This window comes from Hemitrygon akajei, chromosome 15 (assembly GCF_048418815.1).
Source record: "Hemitrygon akajei chromosome 15, sHemAka1.3, whole genome shotgun sequence".
Lineage (NCBI taxonomy): Eukaryota > Metazoa > Chordata > Chondrichthyes > Myliobatiformes > Dasyatidae > Hemitrygon > Hemitrygon akajei.
Window position 1 is genome coordinate 72,993,369 of NC_133138.1, and position 18,429 is coordinate 73,011,797.

An 18,429-nucleotide genomic window follows, 5' to 3' on the forward strand; every position below is an offset into this window, starting at 1 on the left:
TCAACGTCAGCAAGACCAAGGAGCTGATTATTGACTTAAGGAGAAGGAAATCTGAGGTGCATGAGCCAGTCCTCAATGGAGGATCAGAGATGGAGAGGGTCAGCAACTTTAAATTCTTCAGTGTTATTATTTTTTGGAGGACCTGTCCTGGACTGAGTACATAAGTGCAATTACGAAGAAAGCACGGCACGGCCTCTATCTACGTCCTTAGGAGCTTGCGAAAATTCAGCATGTCATCTAAAACTCTGACCATCTTCTATAGATATGTAGTAAACAGCATATTGATTGGCTGCATTACAGCCTGATATGGAAACACTAATGCCATTGAATGGAAATTCCTACAAAAAGTAGTGGATATACAGCCCAGTCCATCACAGGTAAAGCCCTCCCCACCAATGAGCACATTTACATGCAACACTGTCACAGCATCCACCTTCATTATCATCAGGGACCCACCAAAACATGCTGTCTTGTTGCTGCTGCCATAAGGAAGGTACAAGAGCCTCAGGACTCACACTACCAGGCTTAGGAACAGTTATTATCCCTCAATCATCAGGCTCTTGAACCAAAGGGGATAACTTCACCCACCCAACTTCAGTTGCCCCATCACTGAACTGCTCCCACAACCTATGGACTCACTTTCAAGGACGCTTCATCTCATGTTATATATTACATATATTTCTTTCTCTTTCTTTTTGTATTTGTTGTTTGTCTTTTGCACACTGGTTGAACGCATCCAAGTTCGTGCAGTCTTGCATGGATTCGACTATGGTCATTATTCTAATATGGACCTGTGGAGTATGCCTGCAAAAAATCCATCTCAGGATTGTATATGGTGTCATATATTTACTTTGATTCTTGCACCCAAGAGCTAACTATCCCAATTACAGTAAACCTTGCACTGGGCTTTTCAAAAAAGCCTGACTTGCATCACTAATTCACCTCATAGTGAAGTACTACCATGTAAATTAACATTAGTATAGCAACAAGTTGTGCTCACTCCTTATCTTGTTAGCTTACGTCTAACTTCCATGCTTGGTTGTTGAAACTTTGAAGTCAAGTTAAACTCCATAAGGGCCAGATACATCTCGTATTTGACCCCTCAGCTTTGAACAGACTTACTGCTCCAGCTTGGAAAGGTAAGTAATTATGTGGTTATTTATTTTTCTATTTTATCTTAATGCTTTATATTTCCAGAACTTTAAGATACTTTTTATTAAACATTTATAAATTAGCTGTCAAAAAGCCATCAGGACAGTCCAGGGTGGGACTTCAGGACAACACTTGCTTGGTTAGCCTTCTGTATCCAGATCAAGTTAAGGTGGGCAGGCAGATGTTGGGTTGGATCCAATATGATCTGGCCCACTGATCCAAATTCAGCGTTTCATTATAATAAGATTATGATTAGCAAACATTGTAAACATAATCAGTATTTACCCTATCAGATCAAAGGTCAAAGGGTTTCAAGTAGCTAGAAACAGAACTAAGAGTACAGTAGTCTTTGTTAATGTTTCAATTTATTAGAAAAGTAACTTAATATATAAATAATCTGCCTTGTTAATAAAATTATTTAGCTTTTGTCAAGCTATTGGAAATTCCAAAAACTAGAGAGCTGCAGCAGGAAAGAATTTAATAAAGAACAAGAGAATTTTTCTCCCTTTTTTCATTCACTTAAATTCACACACCATTTACAGAGATATGCTAAAAGGTTTTGTTAAGAAGGACTGACAGAGGCAACACACCTACAGATATAACATTATGCAAATGTTAACAGGAAGAGAGGTATTTTAGAGCACATGAATGGAACTGGAAGGGTTGCATGCCATTTGTTATGATACATGTCAAAAATCCACCAAAGGATAGGGAATCCAATATCTGGTTCTCTCCCAGGGCAAAATCCTTAGCATTGGGTTCTGATCATATTCACTAAGTTGAGCATGTAATGAAAGAACTTTTCTGAGAGACATCCCAAGTTATCTCCTCTGCTCAAGTTCAAGGCATACACTATGTGTTTAGCATAAACCCATGAGGATCTTCTTAAATTAACTTCAGTTGTTCTGTTAATCAAAAGATCTAAACAATAACTTGATAATAATTTGTGAGAACCAAAACTAAAGCCAAATAATATCAATGTAACCCAAAGAATCTAATTGCAAAACTTAAAAGAGAAATACAGTGTTGTTTGACATAATGCATCCAGGACACCAATCTTTACTTTATAAACCTGATTATAACCGTCATCAACAACAGGTCTTTCATTACAATAGGTTTAAATATTGTTAACGTGGCAAATCCCACATGATGATATACAGATAGTGCATATCATTTCAGTAAATGTCTTTCAGGTAGTTTTCAGATTCTCATCCCAGGCACATGCAAAAGCCATTGGTATTAACATTTTGTTGATAACACAATGCTGACACATAGTGCAAGTGTTGCAAAGAAGAACAAGAATAAGATCCATTACATTAAATATTTTAAAATTTCTGTCATTTACACCATCATAGCCTCTCCACATCCTCAGAGCTGGAAGTTCCAAAACCATGCCATTTCCCATTGACTTATGGGTCTATTTAGTATCTTTAAGGTGAACTTCTGCTGTTTTCCCCAATTTCATGTGAATGATTCTGAAAAGGGCAAGCCTGTTATTTTTACATGAGACTTGGAACTAAATGGCTCAGAAGATGTAACAACAAACCTGATACTTGCCCCAAACTCCAAATTAACCCATATTTAAAGTGGGGCTTGGGATGCCGGTTGGTGTGTTTTAATAAACACACAATACTTTGAGGTATTTACAATATTTTTATCAGCATCGTACTGCTACCACCTTTGTGTACAAGTTATACAGCTTCAGCACTCTGAATGTGCACCTAATACAGTACATTCCATCCATTTATTCTAGGAGCAATTGAAAAATCACTACCTTTATATGTTTGTACGGTGGTGGTTTTTTCTCATTCCGTTTGTCTTCCTGCGCCTGTCTCGTCTCTCTTTGAGCTTTCAACTCCTCAAATCTTTCTGCCGCTTCTTGTAGTGCTATTGAGAAGCCAATGTAAAATCTCAGACATACTACTGCAGTTACAATAGCATTAATAAAGATTACAACCATGCCCCGTCATCTTGTGACTATATACTTTCCTCGATTAATTATGAGAAGGGGAGATCAAGGAGAAAAGGATTGGATAAGGGTCTGTTGGAGATTTAGGTGACTTTTTTTTCCTCTCTTCCATTTCACAAGGGCCACCTGGAGGGATCAGTCTGTTGCTAAGAGTAAAGTGGAACAGAAAGCTGAAAAAGAATTCCAAACAATGCTAACTATGCAAAATAACAATTTACATAGCATGTATGTCAGTTGTAATATACAGAAGGTATTTCCCATTCAAATGACAGCCGTTGTCTGCCTGAATGCAGAGAATGAGGGTGGAAATATTCAACTGATTTTTAATACAGGGAAAAGGCAACCAAGAGAAATAAGACTTTAGAAGGTTATTAGTTATTGACAGTGTGCCAGTTTAATCATGTTTGGAAAGTTGCATTTAAAATACTAGTTTATTTCAAGAAAAGGACTATAAAATGCAATAATTGTAGTCTCTAGCAAATATAAATTTTGGAAAAGATAACCAGCAAAAATGAAATCCTCTAGCCATGTTTATTACAGCCAAATGAAGAGTCCAATGATTAGAAAAGTTTCCTGAGTAGGCATGAAAAACTTGAGCAATACATTAAAATACTGAAGACAACAAAAATTACAGCTTAAAAAGCATAATTTGTGATAAACTGTCCTTTGCTTGAATAGAATCAGAATGATAGTATTTGAAAACAAGCCATTCAACTCTTCAAACCTAACACGATCATCAACCCATTTACATTCATCTCTGGTCAAGTTATAAGCATTCCTCTTGCTCCAAGCAATTAGAACCCAATACCGCTGACTATTTAAAAACCCAATTATTAAAGATACCTCGCAACAAGTTATAAGAAACTTTCCCTAATTCTTCACATTGAGATAGGATGCTTGAAATTGTAGAGTTCCATTAATTCTAAATTCTAACTGATTTACATAAAATTCTCCAAATGTTCCTGTAATTAATATTACCTTTTTTAAAAATGGTGTTAAGACCTTTGCATTTTTTGTCTTTGTTCCCTTTGTCCCCTTCCATATACGAAAACACTCGTGCCTGGTAGGTCCAGAAGTAGTCATTGGATCCAAAGAAGCGGACAGGAAACTCGCCAATTTCATGTTTCATCTTTTGGATATTTACAGGTACGTTTTTGGGATGACAAATTTCAGCAGGCCACCATCTGACAGGAAGGTTTAAAATACACTGGAATTAAAATTGATGCAAAATTTGTGGTTCATGACCAAAAAACTGAATCTCAGGAAGTAAATGGATGGAGAAGTTAGGTGATTTTTTGCCAATTCTACTGATAAATGCGTGGCTCTTCAGTGCAGCAAAAAGCAATTCAACTTTAAATATGCCCACCACAACTTCCGAAATAACATTTTCTACTTATTCTGCTTTGTTGCTACTGAAAATTAGAACAGTGCCACACAATTTGAACATGACATCTGCTGTCATTTCTGTTTACTACATGATTCGGATCTCTTTTTTATTCCATCTCCAACCATGGACAAAAATATTCACATTTTCATTAATATAATGCCCACCAAAAGGGGGCATTATAAAGCACATGAGATATGCTGGAGTGAGTAATATAGGTGTCAATTATTTAAACTGGATTAAAAACACAGAACTGAGGTTAGCAAAATAAAATATTAAATGCCTCCAGTAAAATCTTAAATTTCATTACATACGGAAGTTAATAAATAAATGATGTATTTTTGTTTTTTAGCGTTGCAAAGTTAAATATGACAAGACTGACATCAAGGTGAGTTCTTGAAGTGAGAGAAGCTAGGACATAAAGACTGATTTATTCTATGATTTTGATAAAACAAAATATAAACCAGTATTCAGAAGTTGTGAAATTTCTTTATTTGGCTAGGAGGAAAGTCTATGAAAACTTTTCTAGTTCCTTGCTTCTGTTTTATTGAAGTTATCGGTATTGAGACTTTTCTTTTTCAAGACTGACCTGTATCGACCAAGTTTTACCCAGATGATGTCCTTGTAGTGCGGCTTTTTTCCAGCTTTACAGTCATTACAGTACCATTTTCCTTTAGGCATCTCAATGTTCAGGCACTCACGGTGAAATGCAGCAGGACAAGACTCACAGCAGAGCAAGCTGCCACCTGACAATAAACAAATAATTTACAATTTAGATATCCAAGCAAGATAAGGTGAAACTATGTTTGGATTAGACTGTACAACTACTCAGCACTGAGTCATATATTTGTCCTGATGTGCTTTATCATAATTTGCATCTCTCTTACTTGTATAAAGACGATCATTAATAGAGTAGATCAAACTCAAGTGTGCCTACTTGCAATCTACCTAACAATGAAAATAATCCTATGAATACATTTTGATATTTTTGCAATTTATGTAGTTTTTTTTAGATTACTTTATACTTAATGTAGATACCACAAGTTTATCTTGCCTCTAAATTTTTAGATGTAATGATTCTAAATGTGTGATTTAGAATCGGGGGGGGGGGGGATGTTGGATTAAACTGCATAATTGTTACTTTCTTTGAATTTCTTATGCCGCTTCTATTTCATTTATTATATAATTAGCCATGTATATGCAATTGTTCAGTGTGTTTCCTAGCAGTTATAGTTCTTTGAATTAGGAAAGCAACATAAGGAAAAATATGGCTTCATTGCATATATCAAGCTGTAGTCGAGTCTAGAAAACGAGCAGAGAAAAACTCCAATCTGTGTAAATGGGTCAAAGGGAACATCTATGGGGTATACAAAATTATTACCAAAAGATTCCATTGTGAATGTAGCAAGAACATTTACAGTATTTTACTAACAAAAAAGGTATTTGAGGAGTATGAAAGTGTTTCGATATTTGAGGATTAATAATGACATCAAGAACTATTACCGTTTGACATTTCAAAGTTCAATGTAAATTTATTATCAAAGTACTTCTATGTCATTATATACTATATATACACTATATACAAGATTGATTTTCTTGCAGGCATTCACAATAGAACAACAAAATACAATAGAATACAACAAACAATACTATCTCAAGCATATTCTTGACAGTCAAATTCGTTGAGTCCTCCTAGAGATCATAAAATCACTAGTTTGATCACTATGATCACTAGAGATCATAAAAACCCTAAAGTATGTTTCTTAAAAGGAAATTATGGGCTGGGATCGCAGCAATCACAATTCGGAAGTATATCTAGTAGTTTTATGAGCTGCCCAAAAAATGTCACCAGCGCCATCTTGAAAAATACCTACCATTTTAAAATCCACCAGCGCTCATGCCTAGAGGACTGATCTTCAGCAAAAAATTGCTGAATCTTCACTCAATTTAATGTGATCAAATTTTCCAACTTAGTTGCTCAGATATTGCAGTAGGTTGGTACTGTGTGAACTCTACGAGTAGTGTTAGAATGATAGTGATAATAACACCTCAGGAAATCATGACTTCCATATCTGCATGAGTTCCTTTTTAAATAATTCAGACTATTACTCCATGCTTAAAAACTTGTTCACCATTTTTCTATGTCTACTCCAGAAAAGTATTTGAATAGTAGGAAAATAAAATGGAATTTTAAGAAGAGAGATTCACAAGATAATGAATAAACACAGCTAGTAATACAGAAAATAAAAGGGATGATTTAAGATAATAATGAGAAACACTGAAATAATGACTGCTACCTTTCACTGAATTAATTGCATCTGCTCATCTTAAATCCCAGACTGTTTTCCATGTTGGGGGAAGGATTAGCATTATACCACAATACTTAAATGCACTGAAATTCATAATGTACAAGATGTATCTATGATTCTAACAGAAGTATCAAATTTGTTATATTGATAACATTAGAAAATCCCAAGGGATTTTGACAGGGTAGATATGGAGACTATGTTTTCTCTTGTAGAAAATCTAGATGTGGGAGAGTCACTGCTTTTTTTAAAAAAAAGTTTCCCACCTAAGGCAGGTATCAGGTGAAATATTTTCTCAGTCACGAGTCATTGTTTTTTTTTCCCTCAAAGTCTCTTTGAAGCAGAATCTTTGAATATTTTTAAGGCAAAGGTAAATAAAACGCAAGGAAATGAAACGTACAATGATAGACAAGCATATAGAGTTGAATTACAATCTGATCGGCAGGTTTGAGTGGTCCCAATTCATACGTTTGTAAACTATCAGATAAGGAATTGTGTCAATTAGCACATGAATAATGAAATAGATCCAAGATTTGGAAAAGTAAGCTTAATATGGATAGAAGAGTATCAAAAGTACCAAACATTTATTTCCAGTTTTATCTTACCTTCAGAACACACAAAGCACCAGCTGACATTGACATGGCCATGATGTCTGCAACCCCTCCTTGCAGTAAAGTGGTTAGTACAGATGATACTGTTTGAAGCCAGGACCACACATCCAGCTGCCAGACAATTATCACTAGCATGATAAGCGACAGGACACCGTACACAGCGCATCATTCGACCTGATCATACAAAAATACATGAATAGAATCAATATTAGATAATATAGTGGATCCTGGTTAATTGGGACACATCGGTACATTTTGGTCCGATTAAGCGGCTGCCCCAATTAGCCGAAATTTCATGGAAATAGTTAAAAAGACGTAAAAAGGACAAACTACAGTTTAACTGAATATCAAATTTAATACATTTACATAAAATACAGAACAAATTAGAACATACAAAAGCTACTATAGTACTATAAAACTATGTATCAGTTCCTAACAGTTACTGATAGAGGAATCCATCCAGTGTATGCTGCTGTGCAAGGGTGTCCAGGGAGGGGGTAGCACACTCACCTTTGGTCCCCACCAGACACTCAGCTCTCACCTGTCACTCCAAGTAGCTGTTTGCATGTGATAGTGGTCGCACCCTGGTACACTGCTTCCAAAAACAGGCCAAACCAGTTGAGGATAACTGATGGGCCTCATACCCTGGTGAAACAGGGACATGGCTGTCCTAGTAGGTAAAGTCAGCTTTGGCGCAATGGGCTGATGAGAAGAACAGTGAGATCCAACGGTCAAGAAGGTGGTTCTGCGATGCTTTGTGGAGAGCGAGAAACATGAGAAGGAACAGAAATAGTCATGGCTATCCACTGTAATCGAGGAAGCCCCTAGTTTGTGACGACTACTTGTACCACTGGGCACAGACTTCCAAGGTCGAGAGAGTGGAAATGTCCAGTGCAATAGCCTTTCCACTTTAAAAACAGGTTTCACTGTCATTGTTGACTACGACAGTCAGCCAAAATACTGCCATGTTCTTTTGATAAATAAATTAGTGCAGACACTAAGTGTGGATACTGAACTGCCTTCATATAATGCTTTTGATGACTGCATCGTCCAAATCTTCATTTTCATTGTAACATGTCAATACCGTCAAATTCTTTGTAGTTCCTAACTTGAGGTAGAGTATTCATTTCTAGCATCTCCAAGCCTGAATACTTGAAATCGCAGTAGACAAAACAATTCTAAATTGTATGCTGCCTATTTCTTGGCAAAAATCGGTGACAAAAATCACTGCTTATTGAACAGAAACACATGCATCTGATACAATTTAAAACTGTTCACTCTAAGCATAGTGTAGTTTCTAACGGCCATACAAGTTCCCATGACTAATGCTAGTTAGAAACTAATCAGCAACTACCTCCTGTCCCAATTAAGCAGTATAGAGTCCCAAATAAACAAATGGAATCCCAGCTATTTTCTTGACTAGTTTTTGCTCTTTACGAGTTGTCCCAAATAAGTACCTAGTTAACCGATGGACCAATTAACCGGAGTCCACTGTACCTAATTTTGGCTCATTCTATTTTGATACTGTATATGGCTGTGACGATACCTTACATAATGTTAATTTGCTCTAATTATAGTATTACAAAGCTATGCATGCATTACTCAATACTTAATACAAAGGCAACTTATATTAATACAGTACTGTTATGATAGCCCAAGATTCCAACCTGCCTTCCAGAAACAGTATCTGATAAAGCAATGCAGAGTAAAAAAATATATTACTCAGGTTTAACCAATGATTAAAAAATATCTAACAGTTCAACCTTTAGCCAAGAAATGCAATAAAACAGATCATAGCAGAACCTTTTCACAGTATGAAAGACAATGTTTTTAAATATTAATTTTTCTATAAATTTATCTTATTTGTAAAGATCATTTTCTCTGTATTGTACCTTTTGTTGCTCTTGGATTGGAAGGGTTGCAGGCATAACAAGATAGACAAACGTGGATTGAGCATCTGAATCCTTTGTTCTGCAGTACAGTGGGGGAGTACTTCTTAATGCATTCCAAGTGATAAAACTTCCCACAGAGTGGCATAAGACATCGCTTCACATCTTTCTCATTTTCTTTACATACAAAGCAAGTATGAATACCTAACAAAAACAAACACAACCATTACTTTTTGAACTAGTGTAAGTGAATTTAGAGAGGATCATCCAATGACAGATGGTTTCACTTGTGAAGATAATCCTGTATAACAAACAAAATCGGAGCAAGGCAGCTGCGAGTGAACTGTTGATTTTTTGGAGCGAAGGGAGTTTTTTTTTACAACTTGGGTTAAAGAGAGGCGAGACTGCACAGGCGCGTGACGTCAGCCAGCAGAGCGTGGAAGTTTTAAAAAGAAGGCCGCCATATCAAGCAGGCAACAGAGTGAGAGGGCTTTGGCTCAACGGGATCAGCTGGTAACGGAACGAGGCGAGGTAGGAAGTATGTATGTGAGGCCAGTTTTCTGTGCTCAGTGTCAGATGTAGGAGGTCCTGGAGTCTTCCAGCCTCCCGGATGGCCATACCTGCGCCAGGTGTGTCGAGTTGCAGCTCCTGAGGGACAGAGTTAGGGAACTGGAGATGCAGCTCCATGACCTTTGTCTGGTCAAGGAGAGCGAGGTGGTGATAGAGAGGAGTTATAGGCAGTTGTCACACCGGGTCCTCAGGAGACAGACAAGTGGGTCACAGTCAGGAGAGGGAAGGGGAAGAGTCAGGTACTAGAGAGTACCCCTGTGGCTGTACCCCTTGACAGTAAGTACTCCTGTATGAGTACTTTTGGGGGGGAGAACAGCCTACCTAAGGGATGCAGCAGTGGCCGTGCCTCTGGCACAGAGTCTGACCCTGTGACTCAGAAGGGTAGGGAATGTAAGAGGAAGGCAGTAGTGATAGAGGACTCTATAGTTAGGGGGTCAGACAGGCGATTCTGTGGATGCAGGAAAGAAACTCAGAGATGGTAGTTTGCCTCCCAAGTGCCAGGGTCTGGGATGTTTCAGATCGCGTCCAAGATATCCTGCGGTGGGAGGAAGGACAGCCAGAGGTCGTGGTACATATTGGTACCAATGACATAGGTAGGAAATGGGAAGAGGTCCTGAAAAAAGACTATAGGGAGTAAGGAAGGAAGTTGAGAAACAGGACCGCAAAGGTAGTAATCTCGGGATTACTGCCTGTGCCACGTGACAGTGAGAATAGGAATAGGATGAGAAGGAGGATAAATGTGTGGCTGAGGGATTGGAGTAGGGGGCAGGGATTCAGATTTCTAGATCATTGGGACCTTTTTTGGGGCAGGTGTGACCTGTACAAAAAGGATGGGTTACACTTGAATCCCAGGGGGACCAATATCCTGGCGGGGAGGTTTGCTAAGGCTACTGGGAAGAGTTTAAATTAGAATTGTTGGGGGGTGGGAAATGAACTGAAGAGACTGGAAAAGAGTAAGTTAGCTCACAAATAGAGAAAGCTCGTACACAGTGCGAGAGGGAGGACAGGCAGGTGATAGAGAAGGGACGTGCTCAGACCGAAGGCTTGAGATGTGTCTATTTTAATGCAAGGAGTGTTGTGAACAAAGCGGATGAGCTTAGAGTGTGGATCAGTACTTGGAGATATGATGTGGTACAGGATCCTATGTTGTACAATACCAGATTCAGGAATAGTTATTACCCCTCAACCATCAGGTTCTTGAACCGCAGGGCATACTTCACTCACCCCAACACTGAATTGATCCCATGATCTATGGACTCATTTTTAAGAACTCTACAACTTGTGTTCTTGATGTTCATTGCTTATTTATTTGTATGTTTTTTTATTTTTGTACTTGTACAGTTTTCTTTTGCACATTGGTTGGTTGTCCATCTCTGCCGCGTGCCGTTTTTCACTGATTCTGTTGTGTTTTTCTCTATTTACCTTGAATGCCCACAAGAAAATGAATCACTGGGTTGTATACGGTAACATAATGTATGTACTTTAATAAACTTTGTACTTCAAGGTAACGGCAGAGACAAGAGACCTAGCAGATAACTTTTTTTTAATAACACAGAATATAATGAGGGCCTGGAATGAAATGCCAGAGGAAGTGAACAAGGCACGTACAACTGCATCATGTAAGAGACATCTGGATAGGTAAGTGAAGAGGAAGGGCTTGGAAGGTTGTATGATTATGATAAATAGCTCATTTTATAAGCACTCCAATAGCTAAACAAAGTCTTTCCTCAAAGACTTGCAAACAATATGGTCTAAGTTCTCGTGATGAACTAACAAATAAATCATTTAATTGTGCAATGCACATCATTCCAGGAAGCATCTGATTGAACTTCTCGGAACATCCCAGAAATGATCAATTGCGTATCTTTAAATAAAACTGAATTATAAAATTGAATTTCTATGTGCTTCTCTACTGATGTCTTCATAATAGTGAAGGCCTTCTTTAGGAAAATACTCAGCCTCTCCCATTGATGATCCCAAAGCCTTAAGGCAGAAAAAAGTATTTAATTTAACTATATGTACAATCTTAAACTTTTATTGCACAGGAAGTGTTACATTTTAATTCTATATTTTACCTGTAGTACATTCACTGCACATAAATTTTCCTTCGGGCATTTTGCTTAAACCTAGGCACGTTAAGTGGAAGGCACCACAGCACTGTCCCTCACAAAGCAGTAGCTCCCCAGGTTTCTCACATAGCTTTAAATAGAGGGAGGAAGACAAGCTGTTAAAATATTTCAGCAGCATTGGAGGTAAATTCCAATAAGTCAAAGTCAGCAATTAATTGTAGATGTATTAAGTGTCAGAGTTTAGCAGTTCAATCTTAAGTCATTTAATATAACCTTTCTTTATCAATCTTTTTTATTGAGTTTCGAGTAGATAAACATAACAATGATAATGATACAAAGAGATCGGGATTATATTAATGGCAAACACGAGGAAATCTGCAGATGCTGGAAACTCAAGCAACACACACAAAATGCTGGTGGAACACAGCAGGCCAGGCAGCATCTATAGGGAGAAGCACTGTCGACGTTTCAGGCCGAGACCCTTCGTCAGGACTAACTGAAAGAGATTTCAAAGTAGGAGGGGGAGGAGAAAATGCGAAATGATAGGAGAAGACCGGAGGGTGGGGTGAAGCTGAGAGCCAGAAAGGTGATTGGCAAAAGGGATACTGAGCTAGAAAAGGGAAAGGATCACTTCTCTAACTTCCGTTAATGCCCCTCCTCCCCTTCTTACCCCATCACTGATATATTTAGTTCTCCCCCCTCCTTTTTTCTTCTTTCTCTCTCTGCCCATCACTCTGCCTGTTCTCCATCTCCCTCTGGTGTTCCCATCCCCCTTTCTTTCCCCCTAGGCCTCCCGTCCCATGATCCTTTTCCTTCTCCAGCTCTGTATCTCTTTTGCCCATCACCTTTCTGGACCTCAGCTTCACCCCACCCCCTCCGGTCTTCTATCCTTTCGCATTTCCCCTCCCCCTCCTACTTTCAAATCTCTTACTAACTTTCCTTTCAGTCAGTCCTGACAAAGGGCCCAAAACGTCGACAGTGCTTCTCCCTATAGATGCTGCCTGGCCTGCTGTGTTCCACCAGCATTTTGTGTGTGTTGCTGGGATTACATTAATAATGGTTAACGTATACAGAAACAGAATCTGAGTAACATGTGTAATCTAAGCCTGCCAATCTCTTAGTAACTAAACATGAAAAAGATTCAAAGAAAAAAGTTAATTCCTTTTATATAACCTATTAATCAAAAATTCCATTAATGCTATTTCAGAAACAAAGATTGAAGACAAAATGTCTAAGCATTTAAAATGTCAAAATATAGGATGGGAAAGGATGAGTAATTGTCTGAGTTTTATTCTAATATTCTGGATAGAAAACAATATAATTAGGAGATTGTGAAAACAGTTTATGAGAATTTATAAGCATGGAACTCCGAGTATTTTGAAGAATGGCAACGCAACAGAATTCTTAATAAATCACGAGAATTCCAAAACACAAGTCTAACAAAGTGCAAACATAATTGGATAAAGCCATTTAAAAGAACTGTCTGACCGCCACAAAAATGTACTGAATCTAAACCACTTACAATTTCAGTAGAATGACAGCAAGGAAGGAATCAAAAGCCAGGTAACTTAATAATAGCGGTTAGAAGACTAGTTCAACGTAAGATACAGAAGGACGGAAGCAAAACTTCATATAGTTCAACTTCATACATTTACAAATTTAAGATCAGGAGCAGAATCAGGCCATTCAGCTCGTCGAGTTTGCTTCGCTATTTCATTATAGCTGATCCATTTTCACTCTCAAACCCATTCTCCTGGACGTCACGTGATGACGTAGGATCGAGACGTGGGAATCCAGCTTTCCCGTAAAAAAAATCAGTAAATTTATGTTAAAGTGAAGAAAAGTTAGTAAATACTTTCTAAAAGTTACTTATAAACTACTCCGGATTGTTTCAAACTATGTCTCATAAACAGAAGCAGAAGAAAACTATTACCTTGAAGACAACGCAAGTTGGAACAGAATCAAGGCCCGCCGCTACGAAAGAATCGCGGGCTCAAGTACATCTTACCTCCGGCGACACAGAACACACAGAACAGGAATCTGCGGCAACATCAACCATTTCTAAAGAAAAGACCAACAAGAATTGCGCAAACGTGAAGGAAGGAGCATGCGCAAACGCGAGCAACCTGAACTACAAATCCCAGTTACGATTGAAACTGGAAGTGAAAGTGAATTTGAGGTAGATTCAGATTCTCTGGATAAATCAGACGAAGATGGAGGTAAAAGTTTTTCTGGAAATATAGAAAAGACTTTGATGCAAATCATGCGTAAATTAGAAAAATTAAACGCATTAAAAGCAATAAAAAAGATATGGAAAAATATGAAGATTATGTTTGACAAAATGATAAAAAGACAGGACAAAATGGATAAGAGAATTACAGACTTGGAAGTAACAACGGAAGACATTGTTGAAAGAATGGACAAAATGGAAGATAATATCTCTACCTGGACATCAGAAAGAAAACAGTTGTTGGAAAAAGTGGATATGCTTGAAAATTTTAGCAGACAAAACAGTATTAAGATTGTTGGACTTAAAGAAGATATAGAAGGAGAAAATCCAATAAATTTTTTTCAAAAATGGATCCCAGAAAACTTGGAAATAGAAGAAGGAACTCACTTAATTGAAATTGAAAGGGCTCATAGAGCCTTAAGATCAAGACCTCAAGTTGATCAAAATCCACGATCAATTTTGATAAAATGCTTAAGATATCAAGATAAAGAAAAGATCCTGAAGGCCGCTGCCCAATGTGCCAGAAAGAGAAACGGGCCTTTGATGATAGAAGGGAAAGCAGTTCTTTTCTATCCTGATATAAGTTATAGCCTTTTGAAGAGAAAGAAGGAATTTAACCCAGCGAAAAATTTTTTATGGGAAAAGGGTTATAAATTCATAATACGTCACCCGGCAACACTGATAATTTTTTTGGAGGATGGAAAAAGAAGAATTTTTACCGATTAGAGACGTGGAAGAGTTTGCACAAAAACTCCCAAATATTCGCGAACTACACACAAAGATTTCAAAGCGAAACGGATTAAAGATGAAGACAGGGACAGTGAATGGAATTGATGGACATTTAAGGACAGAAGAATATTTAAATATATTCTTAATTATATGATACAGGGGGAGAAAGGTAAAAATTTGATAAATATTAATTGAGAGTAGTGATATTATTTTTTTTCTTCTCATATATATACTTTTTTATGTTGCGGGGGAGCTTCGGATCGATTGCTACAGGATTCACGTGTGTAATCATGGCGATTGCCATGACCCATACAACACAGGGGGGTAATGTGTTTTTTTTTATCCACAACATTAGTAGGGGGGTATTTTGTTTTTTTCTTTATAATCTATTTTTCTTCTATCTTTCTTTCTTTGCCTGGATGATCGGTGGGGACACACACAGCAACATGGAGAATTTTAAAAAGACTTCCCACAGTACCACGAAAGTTGAAAGATTAGGTATTATTATAGATTGGAGTAACCCAATTAAAAACAGTGACTAATTTACTGAATTTTTAAAGTTTTAATGTTAATGGGCTTAATAGACCGGTGAAAAGAAAAAGAATTTTAACATACATTAAGAAAATGAAAATAGATATAGCTTTTTACAAGAAACACACTTAACAGAGATAGAACATCAGAAATTAAAAAGAGGTTGGGTTGGAAATGTTATTGCGGTTTCATTTAACTCAAAGGCGAGAGGAGTTACAATTTTGGTTAATAAAACTTTACCAATTAAAATACAAAATGTATTAATTGATTCGGTGGTGAGATATGTAATGATACATTGTCAAATTTTTTCAGAACCATGGACTCTTATGAATACTTATGCACCAAATGAAAATGATGTAAAATTTATATAAGAGGTCTTTTTGAATTTGGCTGACGCACATGACAAAATATTAATAGGTGGAGATTTTAACTTTTGTCTAGATCCAGTTTTAGATAGATCAACAAAGGTTGTTACAAAATCAAAAGTAGCAAAATTAACTTTATCATTGATGAAAGATTTAAATTTGATTGATATATGGAGAAGAATTAACCCAAAAGAAAGATTATTCATTTTATTCAAATAGACATAAAACTTAATTCAAGGATAGATTTTTTCCTATTAACAACAAATATTCAAGACAGAGTGAAAAATATGGAATATAAAGCAAGAATATTGTCAGATCATTCTCCTTTGATAATGATAGATAAAGAGGAATCGATTTATAGATGGAGATTTAATTCAATATTATTAAAACGTCAAGATTTTATGAAAAAGGCAGATAGTTTTTTTTAGATACAAATTCACATTCAGTTGATGATAAATTTGTATTGTGGGAAGCAATGAAGGCATATTTGAGAGGCCAGATAATAAGTTACACCTCTAAAACTAAGGAATATATGATAGAAATAGATCAATTGGAAAAAGAGATTACAAAATTAGAAAAAGAATCTCAAAGATATATGACAGAAGAAAAACGAAGACAACTTGTTAACAATAAGTTACAATATAATACACTTCAGACATATCGAACAGAAAAAGCAATTATGAGAACTAAACAGATATTATGAACTAGGTGAAAGATCACATAAGGTTCTTGCTTGGCAGTTAAAAACAGACCAGACTTCTAAAACGATAAATGCAATCAGAACAAGAGTAAATAAAATTACTTACAAACCTTTAGAAATTAATGAAACTTTTAAGAATTTTTATTCCGAACTGTATCAATCAGAATCACAAAATGATAATGTCAAGATAGAAAGGTTTTTAATCACAAATAACTCTTCCAAAATTGAATTCGGAAGAACAGAAGGGATTAGATATGCCTTTTACATTAAAAGAGGTCAAAGAAGCTCTAGGATCACTTCGAAGTAATAAATCCCCAGGAGAAGATGGTTTTCCGCCCGAATTTTACAAAAAGTTTAAAGATTTACTAATTCCTCCTTTTATGGAGTTAATACATCAAGCGGAAAGAATGCATAAACTTCCAGAATCTTTTCCGACAGCTATCTTAATAGTATTGCCAAAAAAAGATAGAGATCTTTTAAAGCCAACATCATATAGACCTATTTCTTTGTTAAACACTGACTATAAAATAATAGCAAAACTTTTATCTAGCAGATTGTCTAAATACTTACCAAAATTAATACATATGGATCAAACAGGATTTGTCAAAACAATTGGCAGATAATGTAACCCGGTTACTTCGCATAATTCATTTGGCACAAGAGGGAGGAAATGAGTGTGGCAGTTGCTTTAGATGCAGAAAAAGCATTTGATAGATTGGAATGGGATTTTTTATTTAAGGTATTGGAAAAATATGGATTAGGAGCATCCTTTATAAAATCAATTAAAACCTTAAATACTAATCCCAAAGCTAAAGTAGTGACAAATGGTCAAATTTCAACACCACTTCACTTAAAAAGGTCAACTCGGCAAGGTTGTCCATTATCACCTGCTTTATTTGTGTTGGCGATAGAACCATTAGCTGGATTAATTAGAATGGACCCAGATATTAAGGGTTTCAGAGTTAACCAGGAGGAATACAAGATTAACTTATTTGCTGACGATGTTCTGCTTTATTTAACAAACCCATTGTACTCGCTGCGTAAATTATCTTCTAGATTGGAAGAATATGAGAAAATATCAGGCTACAAAATAAACTGGGATAAAAGTGAAATTCTACCTCTTACTAAAGGAGATTATAGTCAATGTCGATTAATAACTCAATTTAGATGGCTGATAAATGGTATAAAATATTTAGGTATAAGAGTTGATAATGATATAAAGAACTTATATAAATTAAATTATTTACCATTATTGAAAAAAATTCAAGAAGATCTTGATAAATGGATGATATTACCAATAACATTAGTAGGTAGAGTAAATGCCGTAAAAATGAATATATTCCCTAGATTACAATACTTATTCCAATCACTACCAATACAACTACCCCAGAAGTTTTTTCAATAGTTAAATAAATATATGAGGAAGTTCCTTTGGAAAGGCAAGATGTCAAGAATATCGTTGGAAAAATTGACATGGAAGTTTGATTCAGGAGGGTTACAACTTCCAAACTTTAAGAATTATTATAAAGCAAATCAACTTAGATTTATTGCATCTTTTTTTGATAAAGATAAACTGGCATGGATTAGAATAGAACTAGATAAAATAGGAGAAAATACACCAGAAGATTTTATATATAAATGGGAATCTAAATGGATATGGGAAAAGAAAGAATCTCCTATATTAAAACATTTGATTGATCTATGGAATAAATGTTGATGATGAGATAAGGAAAACTTTATTAGCAAAGAGATCTTTAATTCAAAATAAACTTACTCCTTTTACAATGGATAATCAACTTTTATACAACTGGTTTCAAAAAGGGATTAGATATATAGGAGATTGTTTTGAAGGAGGTATATTAATGTCATTTGATCAATTAAAGAATAAATACAAAATATCAAACAACACTCTTCTTTGTTATTT

The 18,429-nt window shown here is 36.2% G+C and overlaps 1 protein-coding gene across 3 annotated transcripts in view; it reads right to left on the minus strand.

The window, feature by feature from the left end:
• The window catches only part of nsd1a (nuclear receptor binding SET domain protein 1a), a 200,027-nt gene that overhangs the window by 39,133 nt on the left and 142,465 nt on the right, over positions 1-18,429 (minus strand). For all 3 annotated transcript variants that reach the window (XM_073067756.1, XM_073067755.1, XM_073067754.1), the window contains 6 exons: positions 11,957-12,080; positions 9,315-9,515; positions 7,417-7,596; positions 5,095-5,251; positions 4,100-4,305; positions 2,927-3,039 (listed from right to left, as the gene is read on the minus strand). In XM_073067756.1, coding sequence (XP_072923857.1) covers positions 2,927-3,039; positions 4,100-4,305; positions 5,095-5,251; positions 7,417-7,596; positions 9,315-9,515; positions 11,957-12,080 — 981 coding nt within the window. The remainder of the gene's footprint in view (positions 1-2,926; positions 3,040-4,099; positions 4,306-5,094; positions 5,252-7,416; positions 7,597-9,314; positions 9,516-11,956; positions 12,081-18,429) is intronic.